We start from the raw sequence: 20,145 nt of genomic DNA on the forward strand, positions 1-20,145 counted from the left end.
TGCGCTCTCAAAGTCACTAAAGGGAACCAGGCTCTTAGAAAGCTGGCTGACTCGCTGTCTGAGGCAGGATATATATGAGGTGGACCTGGATCAGCTTGTGCCATAAAGTGAGGGAGCTAGAAGGGGCTTCTGAAAAGAGCAACCTGATCAAGAGGGGTGATGACCAAAATACACTGAATCCGTAACAGCAGATAAAGTCATCATAATGATAATCAGCAAAACAAAGGTTCCTGGTCACCTCTGTAAGTACCAGGGCCTCAATTCACCACTCTGAAAGCTGACAGAGCACAAAGCAAAACAAAAAACCCAAGCATTAATTCTGCGTTTCCTACATAAACTGTATTACAAAGAGTAACCAGAGTTGATAAGAAAGTTTTCTTCAAAGAGCAGAGCTCCGACAATGGGTCCAGGTGATGGTGCTAATGGCAACAGAAATGCCAAGATGGAGGTCAGCAGAGAACTTCTGAACAGACAGAACAGGCTGACAAGACCTCCCCAGGTGACACCACGTGCCGGTCCATGTGATGTCCTCCTGCCCAAGTCCAGGCACCTCCACACCTCCCCCCAAGTGCACGTGACACACAGATAAGGGAGGGAGAAGTGGGCCAACAGTTCCAGCCACAGATGAATGGCAGGAAAAGGAAGAAAGGGGGGGGAAACTAATCCCAGGTTATAAGACACTTCAGAGACATATCACCTGGTGTAAGGTGTATGATCTTGGTTGTCCCTGAATTTTTTTTAATTACTGTAAAACACCATTTTTGGGAAAATCTGAGCAAGTACTGGACGTAAGATGATATTAGGAATTACTGTTTCTTTTGTTAAGTGACATGAGATAACAGTAACATTATGTTAAAAATAAAATCCTTCCTCTATCAGGGATACATACTGACATATTTACAGGTGAAATAAGGTGATTTCTGGGACTTTTCCTCTGGAGTAAACTAACTAGAACAAAACAAGTAACACAAGAAAAGAAAAGATTTAAGGACTACGTAAAAAGCATAACTGGATTTTATAAATTAGATGGCAATGAGAATGATGTAAGAAGAGCAAGCAAATATAGGTTTTTAAAAGTGTCTCTAATGGGGATAACCGAGCACAGGTCTGTGCCGTGTCGCTATGGGCAAGCCATCTGCTGCTCTCTGGCCCTGCCCCACCCCCGCACACCCTCAGCTACAGCCACAGTGGCCACCCTGCTGGGTGCTGTGCCAACTTCGCCAAGCCGCTGACTTTCCGAGATGCTCAAACATTTGCTGAATGAGAACCTGAGCGAGGCTCCAGCCTCAGGCAATCCTCACCTGAACGTTCTCTCTCACGTACACGGCGTAATCATCATTACTCAAGAAATCAGCTCGTTTTTTGTAAGTCTGGCTCTCTGTTACAACAGCACCAGTAGACTACAAAAGAGTAAATACATTTTTTAAAATGGTGAACCAGATAAATGTATTTAAAAAGAAAAAAGTGTGTGAAATCTATATCAGAAATAAAGTATGAAATACCATATTTTCCCTATAAAATTCTTCACTTACAAATGATTAACAATTATACAATAAGCCGGATAAATCTCAGAAGCTAAAAGTATCAAAAATTTCTGAGGCATTTGCCAATGAATCCCGTGAAAGAATTTACTTGAATCAGAAGTCAACATGTCATATGAGACATGACTTTTTAAGAGTCTTCTAGTGCCTTCCCAACATCATGCGATGCTGGAACAAGGGTCTGTTTTATACTAAAGGTAACTGACGCACAAAAGACCCAGTCAGCACTGAGCATTCTTCCTGGGGTGCCTAGAACTGCAGAGGCACCAATGGAGTGAGTACAGGGCAGGGGGTACAGGAAGAGGGACAGCGCAGGCAGCACTGACCACAGCGTAGGCCATGTCGTCCACGTCCTCCACCATGTCCTCATCGGAACACTCCTCAGACCCTGTGTCTGCGTCCGAGAGATCTGTGACTTGCACATCAGCGTGGTCCAGCAGCCACCCCACCAAGGCCTCCACGCCTGTGAGCAAGCACATACAGCACCCACGGTGAGGACACGTGGCCTGGCACTAGCCTTGCAGGGAAACCTATAAACGGGCACACTGCATGGCACGCCCACACGGACACCACAATACCTGGCAAGCCAGCAGCATTCCCAGAGGCACCAGTGAGCGACGTCAGCGCAGACTCGATGCTCCTCCTGGGAAACCCCATTTCCATGAGCTGAGCCACCACCGGCTGGGCAGGGGTGGGCGGCTGCCTGCGCTTCTTTGCTCGGAAGGGGCGCACATGCTGCGCAGGCGCAGGCGCCATGGCCTCACTACAGCCGCAGTCTTCAAAGGCGGGGCTCGACGGGCGGGTGGACTCCACAGCCAGACACTGACACACGGCTAGAGCGGCAGCCTGGGCAAATTGAGGGCGGAACAGGAGGCTGCCGGTCAGGTGACTTATGCAAATCTAAGAATGTACAAATTATAGATGTCTGCTAGGAACTGCAGTGCAGAAGTACAGAAAACCCAGACTTACATGTGCGGTTCTGCTTTTATTTTTCTCAAAGTGATAAAAGTGAACTGGTACTTCTAGGAAATGGACCAGGGAGTTAAGGGCGGGTCTATAGCTGAAGTTTGGCTTCCTGTTACTCTCTAGTCCCAGCTTCCTGTTAAACTTGATGGTTCTAACTTCCTGCGGGGAGGGTGTACAGGCGAGCCATCTTGAGAGAGCACTGTCTTTTGCACATGAACAGCCGGCTGGAAGGTGCATGTTACCACACTGCTGTGGTGATTTTCTATTTTCCCAAATAAACTCTCTTTTTGATGAACTATCTAAAGGGTTATTTTTGTCCAATTAACAAAAGTGGGGCTTTTTCATTTATTGAAAAATCTGTACAAAGGAAGGAAATACCGGGAGAGCCATCACTAACCAAATGTGGAGTGACAACTGCACTTCAGTTAGGCTTTCTTTTATATGTAAGCACTACCAGGACACCCCTCCTCTGGAACAATGCCTTTTGGTCAGGAAATTAGGAAGGAAGGTGAAATATTCAGGCAAAGGAGAGAAGACTTCTTGGTAATTAAGAGGGGAGGGCACATCTTGTAATCATGTTAACAATATCAGAAAGATGATTTCAAGCATAATATTGATAACCTGTTTGTCCAGTAAGGTATTTGGAATAATAACACTTTACACATATAATGCTTACTACATGCCAGGCACTGTTGTAGTACAGCTGATTTACATCGATTTGCACATTTAAAACACATTTATAGATGAGGAATCTTAGGCCTAAGGTCACCTAGGTAGAGTCGGGGTTTGAACCCAGGCAGCCTGTCTCTTCACCTGCCTTCCCAAGAGTTATTATACCACTTTGCTGAAGGCTAGCCTCCTTTCTAACCAGCATTCGGAATGGTAACCTAAAGGTCTATCTGTTGTGGTGGTTGCTTGACCTCACCAGGGTTAGAGAAGGAGGGTGGCGTGGGGAGTGTGGTCCCAGAACCGAAGTCCAAGGCTTGGGTTCCCACCCGGGAGGGAATCAAGTCACCTCTTGCACAGGCACGAGGGACTACTCTGCACTAGATCCTGTAGCCCGTGGTCTGAGGGTCAAGCCACGCTCCCGACACCCACACACATGACTGAAGGAGGCAGCAACCACGAGGATCCGCAGGGTGGGTTGCAAGAGCCAGAAAGGCCCAGTCCAGAGCAGGCCTAGAAAACTCAAAACGTGGAAGGGCCCTGGTGCAGGAATGGCGATGCTCGGGGGCGGGTGTGTGTGTTAGTGAATGGATAAAACGTGTCAAAGTTGACAAAGACTGCTTTCATAGTTTAACACAGAGGAAAGATCCAATGTACCATCACCTCCTGCCTGGCACATGCAGACCCCTCCCCATGACCATTGTCCTGCTCTGTTCCCTCAGACAAGCCAGGGACAACGCAGACATGGCCACCCAGTCAACTCTGTGGGTTAAACATGGTGCAAGATAAGGGAACCAGAATATAGGCAACTGCAATGAGTCAATGAATGTGGCTGCGGTCTTCTCTGATCCATTTGCAACGCTGGCCTCATCTGCAGATGCTCCCATGGGCCCTAGGACTTCCTGTTTGAACTGAGCATGTGACAGAGGAATTAGGAAGAAACAGGTCTGTTGAAGTTCCGGTGCTTAGGAGGTGTGGAAAGCCTAGGGTTTTGCTGTGAAGTCTGAATAACTTGGAAGTGACAGGCTTCATCCTAACAGCTCACATTTCAGAATCAGATTGAGCGAGGAGTTCTGGTTCTGGTATGGGGATTCAGGCTGTACTAGCCTAAGCATCTGCTTGATAATTATGAACTATGGACAAAAGATTTTTAAAACTGTTTGATAGCCCAGGAGAACAGCCAAAGCAATCAAAACTGAGCAGGGACAACCCTTGACCAAAAGGAAACTCAGCAGGCAAGCTGCTAACAGGCAGTTTTACTGGCTGCAGTGAGAGACTGGATGGCCTACCAGAGCAATTAGAAGCAAGAGAGAAACCACAAAATGTGCACACAGATTACCCTCAAACCCGAAGCTGATTCCACGGCTGAGCATGTGTGAGATTCTGAGGAACGCAGCATGAAGGAACAGCTAAAAACCTAGAGGAAAGTCTACAGCTAGTGTAGGGCAGACAGTTTGTGATCCAAGTCCAACCACATTAGAGGAAGTTGATCAAGATACAGAGGTCTCACTAAAACCCCAGAAGAGATCCTAAACCCCACAGCATTAGAGACCAGGAACTGAGACGAAGGGCATAAGGGTCTAGAACCAAACTTCCACAGGACTGAGGAGAAATGCCAAGTACTAAACTGTCTGCAAGGATGAAATCTCACATTCTCCAGAGCAAGCTGACAGAACCCAGATACAATGTAACATCCAAAACATGGAATACTATAAAAATCATTAGAGATGTGAAGAACCAATAACTGACTATAATCAAGAGAAAAAATCGCCAACAGTAGCAGACCAACAGGTGGCCTAGGCGTTAGAACTAGCAAACAAGAAATTTAACAGAACTATCAGAAATATATTTACAAATGTACAGTAAAAGTATAAAGGGTGAAGAGATGGAAACTGTAAGGAGAGCTATAAAACTATAAGAACCTAATGGAAATGAGATCTGAAAATATAAAATAAGTAATTTCTTGGATGGCTTATAGATTAGACCCAATAAAGCACAACACTGACCCTAAAAACATATCAATAAAATAAACCAAGCTGATTAAACCAAGAGAAAAAGACTTAAAAAATAAACAAACTCACTAACAATCACTTGTGGAAAAAGCACAGGACAGGAAAAAACATAAGGCTTCCTAATTTGATGGGAGGTGGGGGAATCAAGCCAGAGGCATAAATAACCTAAGCGCACCACATGGAGGGTTGAAAACACACATAGGCACATCTCAGTCAAATTGCAGAAAACCAAAGAAAAATAGTAAGTACTATTGTAAATGCAGCCAGAGAAGAAAGATACTTCATCCAGGACAGTAAGGATGCTGGTTCAATTTCCATCAGGATCAATGGACACAAAACAATGGAAGATATCTCTTCGGTACAACAGCCCTTCCCATCCCTAAAGGACAACTGTTTCCTTGTTTTCTTCTCCATCTGTCCTTTTAACACTGGGCACCTCCGAGCATGATTCTGGGTTGCCCAACGTCGTCCTATGCTCAGTGTCACCTTTTTCTCTCTACAGGTGATTGGAGGAAGGGCCATGCTGCGACTACTTTAAACTGACCTGTCACCTTAGGTTTCCAGACCCAACAAGCAGCTGGCACTCAGGCCCTCCTCCCTCCCCACCCCACGCTGCCATGTCTTGCCTTTTCCCTTTGCTCCCCACCATCTCATTCAGGGATAACTGTCAGTCATTCCATCAGCTGGCCAGAGGCCTGCTCACTCTGAACCCCTGCTCCCCTGAGGATTTCTATTAGAGGACTTCCTGCCTGCCAAACTCATAGCTCAAGGTTTTGTTTTTGTCTGACTTTTTCCTCCAGAATTTTTTATGTATTATAAGGCAAGAAGGATATCTAGTCCTCCATGTCTCAGGCCTTGAAAAGTTCCCATGGCCCTCAGACTGGGTCAAATGTCATCTCTTCCATGGGCCTCAGCCCCACCCTCAGCCCCGCCCACATGCTGCTGGGGCAGCACACCAGGGTGAGGGCCCAGAGCCTGGCGGCTACACCGCATGTCCCACAAAGGAATGGATTGGGTGAAACAAACAGGCCAGCGCAACACTCTTAGGCCTAATTAGGTCTTTCAATGGCAATATTTCCTGGAAAAATATCCTCATGAATATTTGAGTGTTTAACCCATGCTGAATCTAGTCAACTTTTGCAAATAATGCATACAAATTCAAAATCAGGCTAAACTTCAACCCCTTCGTTCTCTAACTAGTATTATGATGTTCTATGACAAACAGGATTTTTTTATATGTCATTTAAAATTCAGAATATATCCTTAAGAAAATATACATCTAGAAAAAAGGCGGTTCACAACAAATTGTGTGCCGGACTATAACTGCCAAGGATGCCGACTATACCTCAAGCTCCTGTTTGTCAAATATGGCCTTGACTGGAGACGGCTGGGTAGCCGAGGCCAGCAACTGCTGCAGGAGGATCATGGGGGGCTGCGGCCCCTCAGGAGACATGTCCCCCAGGTCAGGGGATGTAGCTGCTCCATCATCTGAATTCAAAAACAAAATACACATGGTATTATATATTCAACCACAAACATCTCTCTCTTAAAGATAATGCATTGAGCATGTTAAACCGGATATGATTTCTATCCCTCCAAGCGCTAGACATCCAAAATCCTCAAGGCTCAGCTAGCCAAAAGATACCTAGCCTCTAAAGAAGTTTCTACTCCCTGCTTTTTGGCCTCTGTCCTTCATTAGTTCATCTGTCTCTGTAGAGCCAATGAAAGCCACCTCCCAGATGCCCGCCCTTGACCCAGTTCTCATAGCTTCTCTTTCTTGCTACACACTCATCACTTCAGGCACTCCTGTGTGTGTCTCTAGCCCCAGCTCTTTCTGCTAACCCTTGTTCAAACCATTACCGGACACTGATTCCAGATGGGTTGTGTGCTCAGGTGACATCTTTTTTTCTGCTTTACCCTGAGGCCCGCCCTTCCTGTCTGCCCCAGGCCTGCTGACACCCACTGCCTGAAGCCCACTCAGTCACACAGCATTCCAGTTGGCTGTTTGGTTTGGTGACAGCTTCAACTAATCCTCTCATTTCCAGGGGTCTGAAGTCTTTCTCTTGAAGGACCAGAGAGTAAACAATTCAGGTTCACCAAGCACGTGGTCTGTCGCAGCTATTCCTATGTGCTGCTGAAGAGAGAAAGCAGCCAGAGATGACATGTAAATGTTCCCATAAAACGTTATAAAACCAGGTGGCCAGTAGTCTGTCAAGCCCTGCTCTGGACAGCTCCGTGTGAGGCTCCACTCTGACCTGAATGGGACGGTGATCTGGATCCACTGCTGCCACAGCCCAGTCCCCAGGGCTCTCCCACAGTCGTGGGTTATCTCCCAGATCCCTACTGTCTGACACACAAGAGTCTGTTCTTTTGTTAGCTTTTTTTCTTTTTTAAAGATTTTATTGGGGAATTGGGGGAGGGAAACAGCATTGGGGAATCGGGGAAGGAGAACAGACAAGTTGCAGTTCTTTTGTTCTTCAGTCTAGTTGTGGAGGACGTCACTTCACTGGCCCATGTTGGTATTGTGATCACTGCGCTCTTCCCGGGAGAGGCAGTCGCTCACCGGCCATTGGACGGCCGCTCATGGCGGCTCACGGCAGCTCATGAAAGTGCCCGCCAGCTGCCGGCCAGCCCCACTGCAGCCCACACCGTCGCCGGCGACTCACGGCACCTCATGAAAGCTCACACCCGCTGTCGGCCAGCCCCATTGCAGCCTATGCTTGTCGCCGGCAACTCACGACAGCCCAGCTCCAGGTTGAGCTGTCGTTCACCATCCTAAATGCAGAGGGCACAGCGTCACTGGCCCTCATGTGGGATCCGAACCGGGGTCCTGCTGCCCAGAGCTGGCAACCCAAGCCAACTCCTAACCAACACGCCACTCGGTCAGCCCGACTTTCATTAGCTTTACCTCATACTCAGCACGTTAAAATTTAATTCACAATACCCTCTTCAGATGAAGAATCAAAGCCAAACACCCACACTCACTGGGCCTTCTCATTTTTGTTAAAGGCACATCTCACTGTCCTCCATATAACAAGCTTGAAACATAAGCCATCTTTGACTTTTCACTGGTTTTCCTTAGTGGTCATCTAAAAGCCTACATCATCACAGAGTCTACTGGAACCTTCTTTCCATTTTTCATGCCTTCCCCTGGAAGACACCTCATCACCTGACACAAAAGCAATTCTCCCAGCACCGTGATCTCCCTGTTTCAAATACTACAACACTCCACTAGCTATTTATCATCCTGAATATCAGTCCTTATCATGTGGGTCCTAGCCACAGCTTTCCAGATCAGCCTGAAGTCTCACCCTGGGTTCAAGGCACTGTCACGTGACACCAGCCAGACCCTCCAGTTTTAGCCCACACTCACCCATAAACACTGAGCTCTTTGCAAAGTGCAGCACTGGACACTCATCCAACATTCACCGCTATGCCTGTGCTCCCCCTGTCCCCTTCCCCCCGAAGGAGATTCCTGTCACCTGGCAGCTAGGGTCTGCCACACCCTTCAAAGCCCTCCCCGGCCCTCAGCGATGGTCTCAGAGCACTGGCCTTGGTCAGAGCCATCTGTGTTCCTTCTCTGTCCCCACCTTAACCCCAGAGAGTAAGCATCACAAACAAGGATTACCCTGTTCCCCATAACACTTAGCACAATGTCTTTCAGTACGTGATCAACATAGCTTTGATTTTTTTCCTACTGAAAGTGGTATGAGCTCATTCTAGAAAACTGAAGTAGTATTGAAAGTATAAATAAAGTCGGCTGAAATTCCACTCTTTCCGTGAGCAGATAAGTCTATGGCGTATCTACAAACAGATATACCTAGCAAAACATTTTTCTGTTTATCATTTTCGTGTGTCCATGGCAATGAACATGTATGTGTGTCATCACAGTGAAAGGCACCATGGCATTCCACTGCACAAACGCACCAGCTAATGATGGGCATTTAGGTGTCTCCAGTTTTCAATGTACAAACAAGACCAACAAAGGAGCCATATGAGCATCTGTGAACATGTGTCTGCACTCCTTTTTGTGTGATCAATTCCCACAGGTGACTAGCTGGTCAGTGGACACATAGAGATAGATAGATGACTGATAATAGATATATGACAGACAATAGATAGACAATAGACAGTAGACAGATAGATGATAGATCGATAGATCGATGGATCAATGATACAGGTACATAGATAAGCAGATAGATAATAGATACATAGATAGAAGATAGATACGCAGATAATAGATAGCTAGACAGATGATAGTGATGTGTGTGTGCATTCCTCAGATGCCATTGGATGGTTGTACCTACGTAATCCCCATTCACAATGTGTTGAAACCATGCTCCTCTCCGTGCCTCGAACCACCTGAGGATTTTATTAAAGTGCATTCTCATTTCTTAGGTTTGGGGTACAGCCTGAGAGTCTGCATTGCTGACTTGTTCCTACGTGCTGTCAGTGTAGCTGGGCCATGGGCGAGCACTGTTCCCTCCCCTCCCCGCCAGATGCCCTCAGTCTGTCTCATGACAGTGACATCATTCACAGCTAGCCGACTATCAGCCAGGCTGAACATTTAGGAGCCACCTCTAGTTGCCCTCTCTGGGCTGCTTGTTCATGGCCTCTGCCCGTTTTCTGTTGGAGGGTCTGCCTTTCTTACAGCTCACTAAGTGCTGCTGTAAGAGGGTACCTACCTGTGTGAGCAGCTGTGGCCTCCTGCACCGCTGGCTGAGACAGGATCTGCCTGAGCTGGTCCTGGTGCGACAGTAGTGCGCGGCCTGCCTTCAGGATGTACAGCTTTAGCTGCTGGCACCTCAGCAGGTCCAGGTCTACCTGTCCTGTGGGAGAAGAGGACTCAGCGGGACGGGCATGCCTGTTCGGCCACAGAGCTGCTGCTGCCCCACGGCAAGTAGCTAACCGTGCCAGAGACTGTCAGTAACAGAGTAGAGACTGGTGCTTCTGGACAAGCATCCCGGCCTCCCTGTCTCCCCATCTTCCCGCACCCACGCACCTACCCCAATGGCCCGGGGTGAGAGTTAAGTGTTAGCTATTATTAGTATAATCAAATGTTTACCAAATTGCTGAAATGTGAACCAGACTCCTACGTCACAAACGAAGACTTTCACCTTTTTAAGGCCAACACTCCTCCCAGAGGACTGCGTCACAGGCTCACAGCACAGTTCCCTAACTGTGGCACTCCCTCCCTAGAGTCTGATACAGTGGCTGCAGCGATGCCAATGGGCAGACCAAGGAGCCAGCTAAGGAAGCTGCCACACAGATGCGGGCAGAGCAGGACACAGTCGTCACCCACGCTGTTGCCAAGTGGCATGTGCTGGTGGCCACAGAAGGCAGCTGACGTGGGACAGCGGGAGATGGAAGCAGCACAGGTGCCTGTTGGGCACCGAACTCAACTACCTGGCACACAGTTCACTCACTATGACAGAAACGGTGGCCAAGGGACAGGTTAGCTAAATTCTGGACATGTGGTATCCACATGCCCTCCAGCCAGACATGTGAACTGGAGACTCAAGTTAAAGATGGTCACCATCGTAAATGCAGCAGCAGCAATCACAGGAGTGGGAGAAATGGGTGAGAAAACCCAAGGAGAGAGGGCAGAATGAGCCAGAGGTCATGAAGGAAACCATGAGGATTTGCAGTGGGTACACAACAGTCAGGGAGAAGAGCTCTCTCCAAGATCATGCAGGGGCAATGTAAGAAAAATGGAGAGAACAGTATCCAGACTACAGGAAGGAAGAGCTTAAGCACAGGCAGCCTCAGTCTTAGCCCACCGTCCAGACAGGAAGCAAGATGGGTCTAAACCCCCAGGCCATGCTGGGTCTGGTTGTGATGAGGCTGAGATGAGAGCAAAGCCCCCCAAAGGCAACTGGGCCAGAGGGCCATGGCTGGAGGGCTAACGCTTGCTCAGAATACACGCTGGCCCCGGGAAGCAGCGGAAGGCTGGAGCTGCCTCGCGTGCCACGCCCAGCACAAAGTCTTTCTTTGTATTACCACTCCTATCAGCACACCAAGGCTCCGTGTCCACCGTAACTCAGCACTGGTCAACCCATCTGAGACCAGAGACTGGCAGTGACAAGACAACAAACACTGTCCATACGACACCAGGAAAGGCTGCAGCTGTTTCATTGAGAAGCACCATGCACTAACCTGCAAAACCCGGTTTAGCTGATTTCTTTATTTTGTGCTTTTCCAATTTGCTTCCAGCGAGGTTGACCAACTGAGCCCAGACTGAGAGCATGGGCTCTGTGAAGGGCAAGTTGGTGATGCTGAAAGGCACAGCAGGAAGCTGGGGAGAGCACAGAAACCTTTAGTGTCCAACAACACGAAAAACCAACGTGTACTAAAGTTATAACCAACATTAAGAGTCTTAATTCTGCAATACTTCACACATTCGTAAGTCTCTTCACATCTGAGAATAATGGCTTTAAAAGATGACATTAAAGGAAAGATAGGGACTTACATGTATAATAAATATAATCTAAATTAATGTTTTTCTTGATGAACTTGTCAAAATTATATCAGGGTGGTGGTTATAATTTTTTTAGCTATTTTCTATACATTTCAAAATGTCTCCAATGTGTATATTTCTATAACAATCAAAAATGTGTCTTGTGGAATGATACAGTAAGAATGCAACTTAGGTTACATCAAAAAAATATAAATCACTCACTTTCCCTATGCATCTCAAATTCACGGATTTAAGACGACAGTAGCTGCTATGAAAGTCATGGCTCTTAACACAATTAGAAAGCATTTCTACATGAAGAAAAGTCTTTTTTTATAAAGGAATCATTTTTAGGTTTTTTATAAAGTTGAGTTGTTCAACAAAAATTAAACTTCATAAATTCACATTCTAAAATATTTGACAGTGACTTGCAGTCACACAGTACCTTCTCAGTTGCTATAGCCCTGTAATGTCATTTCAGGAGAACTGGTAACCTACATTAAGGCAAAGCAAGGCAAACACAGGGACGACTGCAGTCGGTTGTGCTGGAGTCGCCAGCTTCCGGGAAGGCAGGTGTGACCCACAAGTGGGTGTTCTCCCAGCGCCCACCGAGAGCCCCTTCCCAGGTGCCCTAGTACCCGGCACAGCTTCACCTACTGGTTTCAGCTGATTCAACGGGCAAATGCGACTCGTCCGCATGTCCGAGAACTGCACGGTGATTCTGCCCTTTGGGGTGATGCGGGTCACGGTACCCTCTCCGAACTCATCGTGGGTGACCTGGCCGCCCAGGCGCAGGCGGCCATCAATGCCCCCGATCACGGCCAGGACCGCCATGAGGCCGCCTACGTCTGGGTCCTCAGAGTCGGGCACGCGGTCGTCCGCCAGGGTCTGGGGACAGAGACAGTGAGGCTGAGGCTGAGCTGGGGTCAGCGCCCTTGGCAATCAGCGGGCGCAGTGGGCATTGCACAGAGCGCCCGGCAGGCGTGGTGGGCACCCACCCCAGACGGTTCTGTTCCGCGAGCGGCAGCACGCAGCCGTGCATTGATGTGCGCGCTCACGAGGCCGCGCCACTGGCCCAGCCGGTGCAGCGCACGCAGCAGCGCCACCGCCTCCTCTGCCAGCGTGCTGCTGTGCGTGGCCGTCAGGGATGCCTGCGGCCGGGCCTGCCGCCTTGCTGCCGGGTCTGCAAGACAGAGGAGAGGGAGGCGCTGGTGGGTCCTGCCTGCTCGGCCGGGACGTGGGGATTCGGACACATGTGGGGACGCGGACACGGCTGGCCCACCTCGGAGGAGAGGCGCGTCAGAGGAGCAGGTGGTGAGCAGGCCGCCCAGGAAGCCAAACAGCTGTTGCACGAGGCCCTCCATGTCCCTCGCCCTGTCCGCCTGGTCCCACGATGGCAGCACGGCCCGCAGCAGGTGCAGCGCCAGGATCTGGTGGGAGGGAGGTAAGCAGACAAGATTGCTAAACCCCCGCCCACTTCCATGTCTCCTTATTTTTTGTTCCTAGAATGAGTTAGTCTTGTGCAAATGCCGATATTCGTTATCTAAAAGCCAATCAGAGCCAACTTGATTAACTATATGGGTTGCCAGGGGTTTTAAAAAATGAGCTACATGGCAGATGCAGGAATGCGTTGAATTAAAAAGTAATTCCACTAGGCTCCGTTCTTGTCCAGAGAATGGCACTGCAGCTACTGTGAAGCAGACGACAGCAGCCAGTAGGACTTGGCCTCTCACAGAAAAGCAAGTTGGCCAAAGCGTGACGATTTAATCGACTTGAAGTGACCAAGGCCTGCCTGGAGAAGGCTGCCCTGGGTGCCCTGCAAGCTGCTGGTTCGGTTCAGGAAGCCCAGGAGGCGCCCACTGGGGCCGACCAGGCATCAAGGTCACAGGGATGCCCTCACTGCAGAAGTGGGGCCCGCAGTCCCGCCCCCCAGGGGGCGGTTACCTGCCGCTGCAGCGCGGCAGCTGTGCACGGCGCGGGTCCTTCCACCACCGCCATGAGCAGGGCAATCCACCGTGGGGAGCTGAGCGCAGCGCACATGCGCGGTGTAAGTGCGATGCTGCGCACGAAGCCCAGCGAGCACCAGCCTCGGTGCTGCTCGCGGCGCACCTGCCGGTCTGGAGAAGCTGCAGGCAAGGCAAGAAGACAGCTCGGTCGACACCAGAGCTCTGGAAGGGGCACTCAGCAGTCTTGACCTTTCTTTAGGTTACTGGCTACGATGTTTTCAAGAATGAACAGCTTTATAAGTATATCAGTTCCCTGATTAAGTGCGAGGGGCGGCGATGGCTTTCGGATTAGTTCACGAAACGCCTTACAGCATTTTTAACACATTTAAATACACGCTGTAGCTCACACTAGTTAAGGAACTGTATCTGCTGACAGTTCTAGGCAGTAGGGAAATGATCCGAAACTCAAACAGCATGATTTGCCAGAGTGCATTATACTTTTTAAAATTCTCATATTTTAAATGTCCCCTGTGATGTTTATATTAAATCTGCCCATGAATTACCAACCCAAGTATAAGAAGTCTGTGTTAATAAGACAAGAGCAAGAGGTCTTCGTGAGCTTTATCCAGTAAGTCGGATGGGACCGTGTCCGTCTGCTCCTCCTGACTCCGGATGGGCGCTGCCCTCTCCCTGGCACAGGCCGAAGCGTGGTCAGACCACATGATCTGCTCAGACCCCACCGCCAGCTCACCTCCCCACATCCCGGCCTACAGGGCTACCACCTCTCAGACACGCTTACCCCTGCACTGCCACACTCATGCCCTACCACAACCACATATTCACGCTGTCACTTGCACACACTCACATGCTGTCTCACTCACACCAAACCCACTAACATACAAGCACTCTTATAGTACACACTCACATGAAACACGGACACACACTCCCCCCACTTACACACTCACACTCGAACACTTTAATGGGTTAAACTGTATCCCCCAAAATTCGTGTTTACCCAGAACCTCAGAATGTGACCTTATTTGGAAATAAACTCCATGCAGATGTAATTAAGATACTGGATTAGGGTGAACCTTAAATCCAATGAAAGTCCTTGTAAGAGACAGGAAACGGCGCAGAGACATGAGGGACACACCCATGTAAAGACAAGGCACGGACTGGAACAATGTGGTCACAAGTCAAGAAAGCCTGGAGCCACCAGAAGCTGGGAGAGGCAGGAGGGAACCGCTCCTAGAGCCTTTGGAGAGAGCAGCATCCTGCAACACCTTGATCTTGAACTCTGGCCCCCAGACTGTTAGACAGTACATTGCTGTTTTTCAGGCCACCCAGTCTGTGGCCTTTAACGTGGCAGCCCAAGCAGACTAAGACAGCTACCAAATTTGGGCTAAATTTTAACAATCACCCTAGAACGCACATATGACAAAACCATAGCCCCAGTACTGATGCTGGGCCCACAACTACTCATTGCGTACATGTCTTATCTGTCGTCCCACTTTCCACCAGCATGCGCAGCAGCCCACACAGAGTCTTGGTGGCATCGCTCGGCATGACTTCAGCATGGACCCCAGCAGAGAGACACAGGGTTTGTAGTAAGGTAACAGTGCTGGTAAGCATCATTGCAGTGGGGTGAATGTTCCTTTCAATTTGTTCGGCTTCTGAAAAAAAGAACAAAAATAAGAAACTATACCCCAACTAGAATAGGAAGAGGTCCCTGCATGTAATTTAAGGGATTTAATATCACTTTCTTCTTTCTTCATTGTGGAAAGGGAAGCAGCTCTTTACAGGAAAAGATGCAATTCAGGATGTACTAAACGTCCCCCTCAGCATCTCTGTCCCACCTGCCTCAGAGAACAATCTTAGCATGCAGCTCAGAAGCACTGATACAACTTCAAGGATTTGCTCCCTTAGGAAGCAGCTCGCTGAATGTCAAGAGCTGGCTGCTGACTGCTAGCTACACCCTGGACTGAGACGAGGAGCCTGCCTCCATGGCGCCAACCAGGGGCTCGCAGGTCCAGGCCCAGGCTTTTGTACAAGGAGGGACGTGGCAACTGGGCCAGCTTTTTGTCACTTGGCCAGACCTACTCTGGCGTGGATGCTGTGTAGTCACATGCAGTGATGACAGACCTGGTGCTGACCACCTGCGCGGCCTCGGCAAGACCAGCCATGGGAGGCTTCGCACACATATCCCAAGGCCTCTGGGACACATGTAATAGATGTCACAAAGCTCTCCTCTCACAACCCTGGACTTCCTTAGACAGGACTTAACTTCCTGGGATGTTAGAATTGTCACCTCTGCTTTCCTTGGGGAAACGGTGCTGCCTCCCCCCACATCCCCAGCAGCACTGAGTGACAGGAAAGGGGCATGGGGGTGAGGGGTGCCACATTCTGATGGGGCTCCAGCAAGCAGCGGGGTGGCCGGTTCCCAGAGCCACGCTGCGCCCCTGCAATCAGAGCAGGGGCTCATTTCACCAGGACCTTCAGTGGCACGCCCCAAATGATAGCGCTGTCTCACGCCCAATCAGAAGACTGGCCAGCCAGCACGAGGATGGTACAGCCTGCCAGGCGCACTGGCTTCAACGCCTGCAGGCACCCACCAGAATCGTCCTCCGTGTCCGAGTCCTCTGCCGAGGGCTGTGTGGAGGCCGGCAGTTCCACAAGCTTGAGGTCGTACTTCCCCTCTTTCCCCATCCTGTAGGAGTTGGTGCTGCCCGTGTCCCACTGGACCCTGATCCACCCATCCTCTCCCAGTTCGCCAATCACACGGCCGAGGCCAGGCGGAGGTCCGTCCTGGAAGCCAGAACAAAGACCAGTGAGGGCTGCACCCATGCTGTCACACAGACCCTGCCTGAGAGTGGCCGTGTCACTGTGCAGACTGCCCCAAAGCCGACTGCATGATGCACAGCTCACGTCACCGTCAACTGAATGCCAGGAACAACTAGCTCTCACTCCTTTACAGAGAGGTGAGTGCAGAAAAGTGTCATCTCAACTAACAGCCCCCAGGCCAATGCGGGGCCAAGCTGTGCTGCCCATCCCGGGGCCCTGTTCAGTGGCCCCTCAGTTTTTGGGGTGTGCTAGCCATTGCAGGACACTGGGGTTTCTGAGATGACTCTGCAGGCACTGCTTGGAAGTAAGGCTGAGAAAACCTACATATAAGATGGTGAACACTGTCCTTAGCTAGTGACTGGCCATGCCGCAGACACCAGCCCCGGTGACCTCTACCTGGGGAGACCTGACAGAGCTGTTGGAGTGATGTGCTACCAGGAGACAGAAAGGTGATCCCCCCAACCCAATGGCCCGCCTGACTGCTGGGCGGGGCGCTTAGTGCACGGCCATCGGCTCAGAGGCAGCATGGGTGTCCCAGCCTCAGAGCTCTTGGAACACTGCTATGCAGACGAGGTTTGCGCTCTCCTGCTCACTCGCGCTCTCAGCTGCATCTCAGTTTGAGCCCACGCCAGGACTTTTCTAGAAAAAGCCGCCACTCCTCGCAGACTTGACCCTGTCTGGGGTGCCCTTATGCAGGATGCTGCTACTCGTCCTGACTCTATTCACCTGCTTAGGAATCAACAACTGTGTCATCTGTCCGCTGCACATGTCCTGAGTTAAGGTCATTATCAATTCAAGTTTCCACCCACTAATGGCTTGCAAGTCAGGATGCAAAAGATGACGAATGTGTGGCCGCCGTGTTTAGAGCAAATATCCGAGTACCTGATCACCCCACTTCCAGTCCACACCCCTCATGACCCTGGTTCCAATCTTCATCATGGCGGCCAGCTCAGGCCCGGACCCCGGGAGCTGCACAGGGGTTGTCTCCTTCCTAGTCTCTTCCAGAACTGTAGCGGACGCTCCTCGGGAAGAAGCGCTCATGTCTTCTTCAACATTATCACTACTAGGGCCTGTCAGAGTATCAAAAACAAAACTACTTACAACGTCCTAATCTTCATACATTTTTTAAAAATTAACAAGTACTGATAAAGATAATACTTCTTAAGAATCCACAGTGTATAGTGTATTTTTTATCAATACACTAAATATCATGAAAACTTTACTGATGAGAATTAAGATTTTTTTTTAAAAAGGTAAGGGGAGGACAAAATATATAAATATGTATCAGAAAATATAAAAGATATAAAGGCAAAGTGATTAAGTTAGAAAGATACTCATCACATTTATTAGATACACAAAAGATAACCACCTAAATGTCTAACGAAGAGAAATTAAACTTTAATTCTGAAACTAACGGAGCAGGTCCGAGACTGCTGTCCTCACAGCGTCCTGCTTACAGGGTCGGCCCCGGCTGGCACCTGGGACCTGGACTTCGGGAGAGCTCGCTGCATTAGACTGTTGGCACAGACCACGTGGTCTCTGCAGAAACCTGCTTCCTCTGGGCTCTAGAACGTGGGCATGGGCCAAGCAGAGGTGCCCATGTGACCAGCCCCGTGAAAACCCTGGGCACCAAGTCTCTGGTACAGGACACAGCATGTGTTGTCACAACTCGCTGCTGGGGGAGGGAAGTACATCCTGAGGGACCCCCCCGGAAGAACTTCTGTCTGGTTTCTCCTGGACGTCACCTGTGTGCCTCTTCCTTTGGCTGATCCTGCTCTGTCCTGTCATTGTAATAAACCATAGTTCTGAGGATGACTGTATGCCAAGTCCCGGGAGGTCTAGCAAACCTCGAACCTGAGGGGGTTTTGGCGACCCCAGCACAGGGATGGCAGTGGTGGGACTCTCTAGAATAAGCCTGACTCGCTGAAATATTACAAAAGCACTGTTTGGTAAAAGGAAGGATGAGGGGACAGGTATGGTAAAGATTGGGTCTATAGTGTAAAACAGAAGCTGAGCTGTCCAGTAAATGCAGCCCCAGAAGTCTCTTGCTGGACGCCCGGCTGCTTGTGGCCTTGTTGGCTAAAGTGAGAGGACACAGCTTGGTAACTCATCAGGTCATCATTCTCACCTCCAAGTGGGAGGGACAGTGTCCAAACACACTCCCAAAGGTGGGTGGGGCTGGGTCAAAATGTAAAAAGTTTGTGTTCTTCTCTCCTCCAAGAGGGGGAGAAAGGTTTTTCAGTTCCAAGGGCTGCAGTGAAGCTTCAGACAAACTAGGCGGACAGTCCTTTCTTTAGGCCAATAGGGACTCTGTGAGGCCATGAGGGGCAGGGTGGCATTCCAGCGAGCACCTCCCTAGCAGCTGTAATGTCAGCCTATAAATGCTGGACTTACTGTCAAGCGCTCGAATACACTTGTAGTAAGAAAAAATGGGGCTCTTCCCTTAAGTGGCTTTGTATTTTGTGGCTATTGCATACATAAAATTAATATAAAATGTTTTATGCTAATTTCTGACAGACAAATCTGGGGAAGAAGCAAGTCCACGTATGCCCTCGTAGGACCCAACCCCTTGCTTTTTGCAGCCAGGAGGCAGGCTGGAATTGACAAAAGAAGCCCCATAATTAATGATTCATGTTATGATTTTCACTTATTGGATTCTCTAGAAAAAATGGAGAAAACAAAAAAAGACAAGCAATTTCTAGATGGAAATACACTTTTGATACATTTTAAAGCAATTTTCAATTGCTAATGAGGTCTGAAGAAGTCAGATGTGTGACTCACAGAGGCTGGCTGTTTTTCAGCCTGATGTATGCTTCTGAATGGGTCATGTGGCCACAAAGACTGGCAAGATCCAAGAGCTTAGGAAAGCCTTGGTTTTTCACTTGGACTTGGAACACTGGCCCTTCAGTATCTTGGCATTTAAGGCAAAGAACCACATTATAAACCAATCAGATCTAAGACATGTATAAAACACTCTACTCAAGAAGAGCACAACACATTCTCAAGGGCACATGGCACACTGTCAGGACAGACAACATGTCAGGCCATGCAACAAGGGTCAGCAAATTGAAATAGGCTAAAACCATACAAATTAGCTTCTCTGACCATAATGTAATGCAAGTAGAAACAACGGAATGAAAACTAGAAAATTCAAAAATATGTGGAAATTGAACAACCACACACTTAAACAGCCAAAGGAAAAACAATCACAAGAGAAATGAAATTATATTTTGAGATGAATGAGAACAAAAACACAGCATACCAAAATGTATGGGATGAAGCAAAAACAGTGCTCAGGAGAAATTTATTATCTATAAAAGCATACATTAAAAATAAAGAAAGATCTCAAATCAAAAAGTTAACTCTGTACTTGAAGGAACTAGAAAAATGAGAACAAAATTAGCAGGAAAAATAGAAATACTACAGATTATAGAGCACAGATAAGTACAGAATAGGAAAACAACAGAATCAACAAAATCAAAGTTGTTTTTTCAAAAAATATCAACAAAATTGACAATCTTTTAGGTACATTAAGAAAAAAAAAAAAGAAGCCAGCCGAGTGGCTCAGTTGGTTAAGAGCTCGCTCAAGAGTTTGAGCTCTGAGAAACAGCGGTTCAAGTCCCGGCCCGAGCTGAGCAGCCGCTAAGCTACCAACAGGTGGCAGGATGGCTCAGCTTAAAAAAAAGAAAAAAGAGAGATGGGGCCGGCTGGCTTGGGAC

The 20,145-nt window shown here is 48.8% G+C and overlaps 1 protein-coding gene across 1 annotated transcript in view; it reads right to left on the reverse strand.

The window, feature by feature from the left end:
• The window catches only part of HERC2 (HECT and RLD domain containing E3 ubiquitin protein ligase 2), a 156,464-nt gene that overhangs the window by 59,073 nt on the left and 77,246 nt on the right, over positions 1-20,145 (reverse strand). The window contains exons 35-47 of the mRNA XM_019628905.1: positions 17,309-17,496; positions 16,198-16,390; positions 15,076-15,258; positions 13,584-13,765; positions 12,922-13,069; positions 12,638-12,822; positions 12,297-12,527; positions 11,342-11,480; positions 9,871-10,014; positions 6,531-6,673; positions 2,120-2,387; positions 1,868-2,004; positions 1,302-1,400 (exon numbers count right to left, since the gene is read on the reverse strand). Of these exons, the coding sequence (XP_019484450.1) occupies positions 1,302-1,400; positions 1,868-2,004; positions 2,120-2,387; positions 6,531-6,673; positions 9,871-10,014; positions 11,342-11,480; positions 12,297-12,527; positions 12,638-12,822; positions 12,922-13,069; positions 13,584-13,765; positions 15,076-15,258; positions 16,198-16,390; positions 17,309-17,496 (2,240 nt within the window). The remainder of the gene's footprint in view (positions 1-1,301; positions 1,401-1,867; positions 2,005-2,119; positions 2,388-6,530; positions 6,674-9,870; positions 10,015-11,341; positions 11,481-12,296; positions 12,528-12,637; positions 12,823-12,921; positions 13,070-13,583; positions 13,766-15,075; positions 15,259-16,197; positions 16,391-17,308; positions 17,497-20,145) is intronic.

This window comes from Hipposideros armiger, unplaced genomic scaffold (assembly GCF_001890085.2).
Source record: "Hipposideros armiger isolate ML-2016 unplaced genomic scaffold, ASM189008v1 scaffold_814, whole genome shotgun sequence".
Taxonomy (NCBI): Eukaryota; Metazoa; Chordata; class Mammalia; order Chiroptera; family Hipposideridae; genus Hipposideros; species Hipposideros armiger.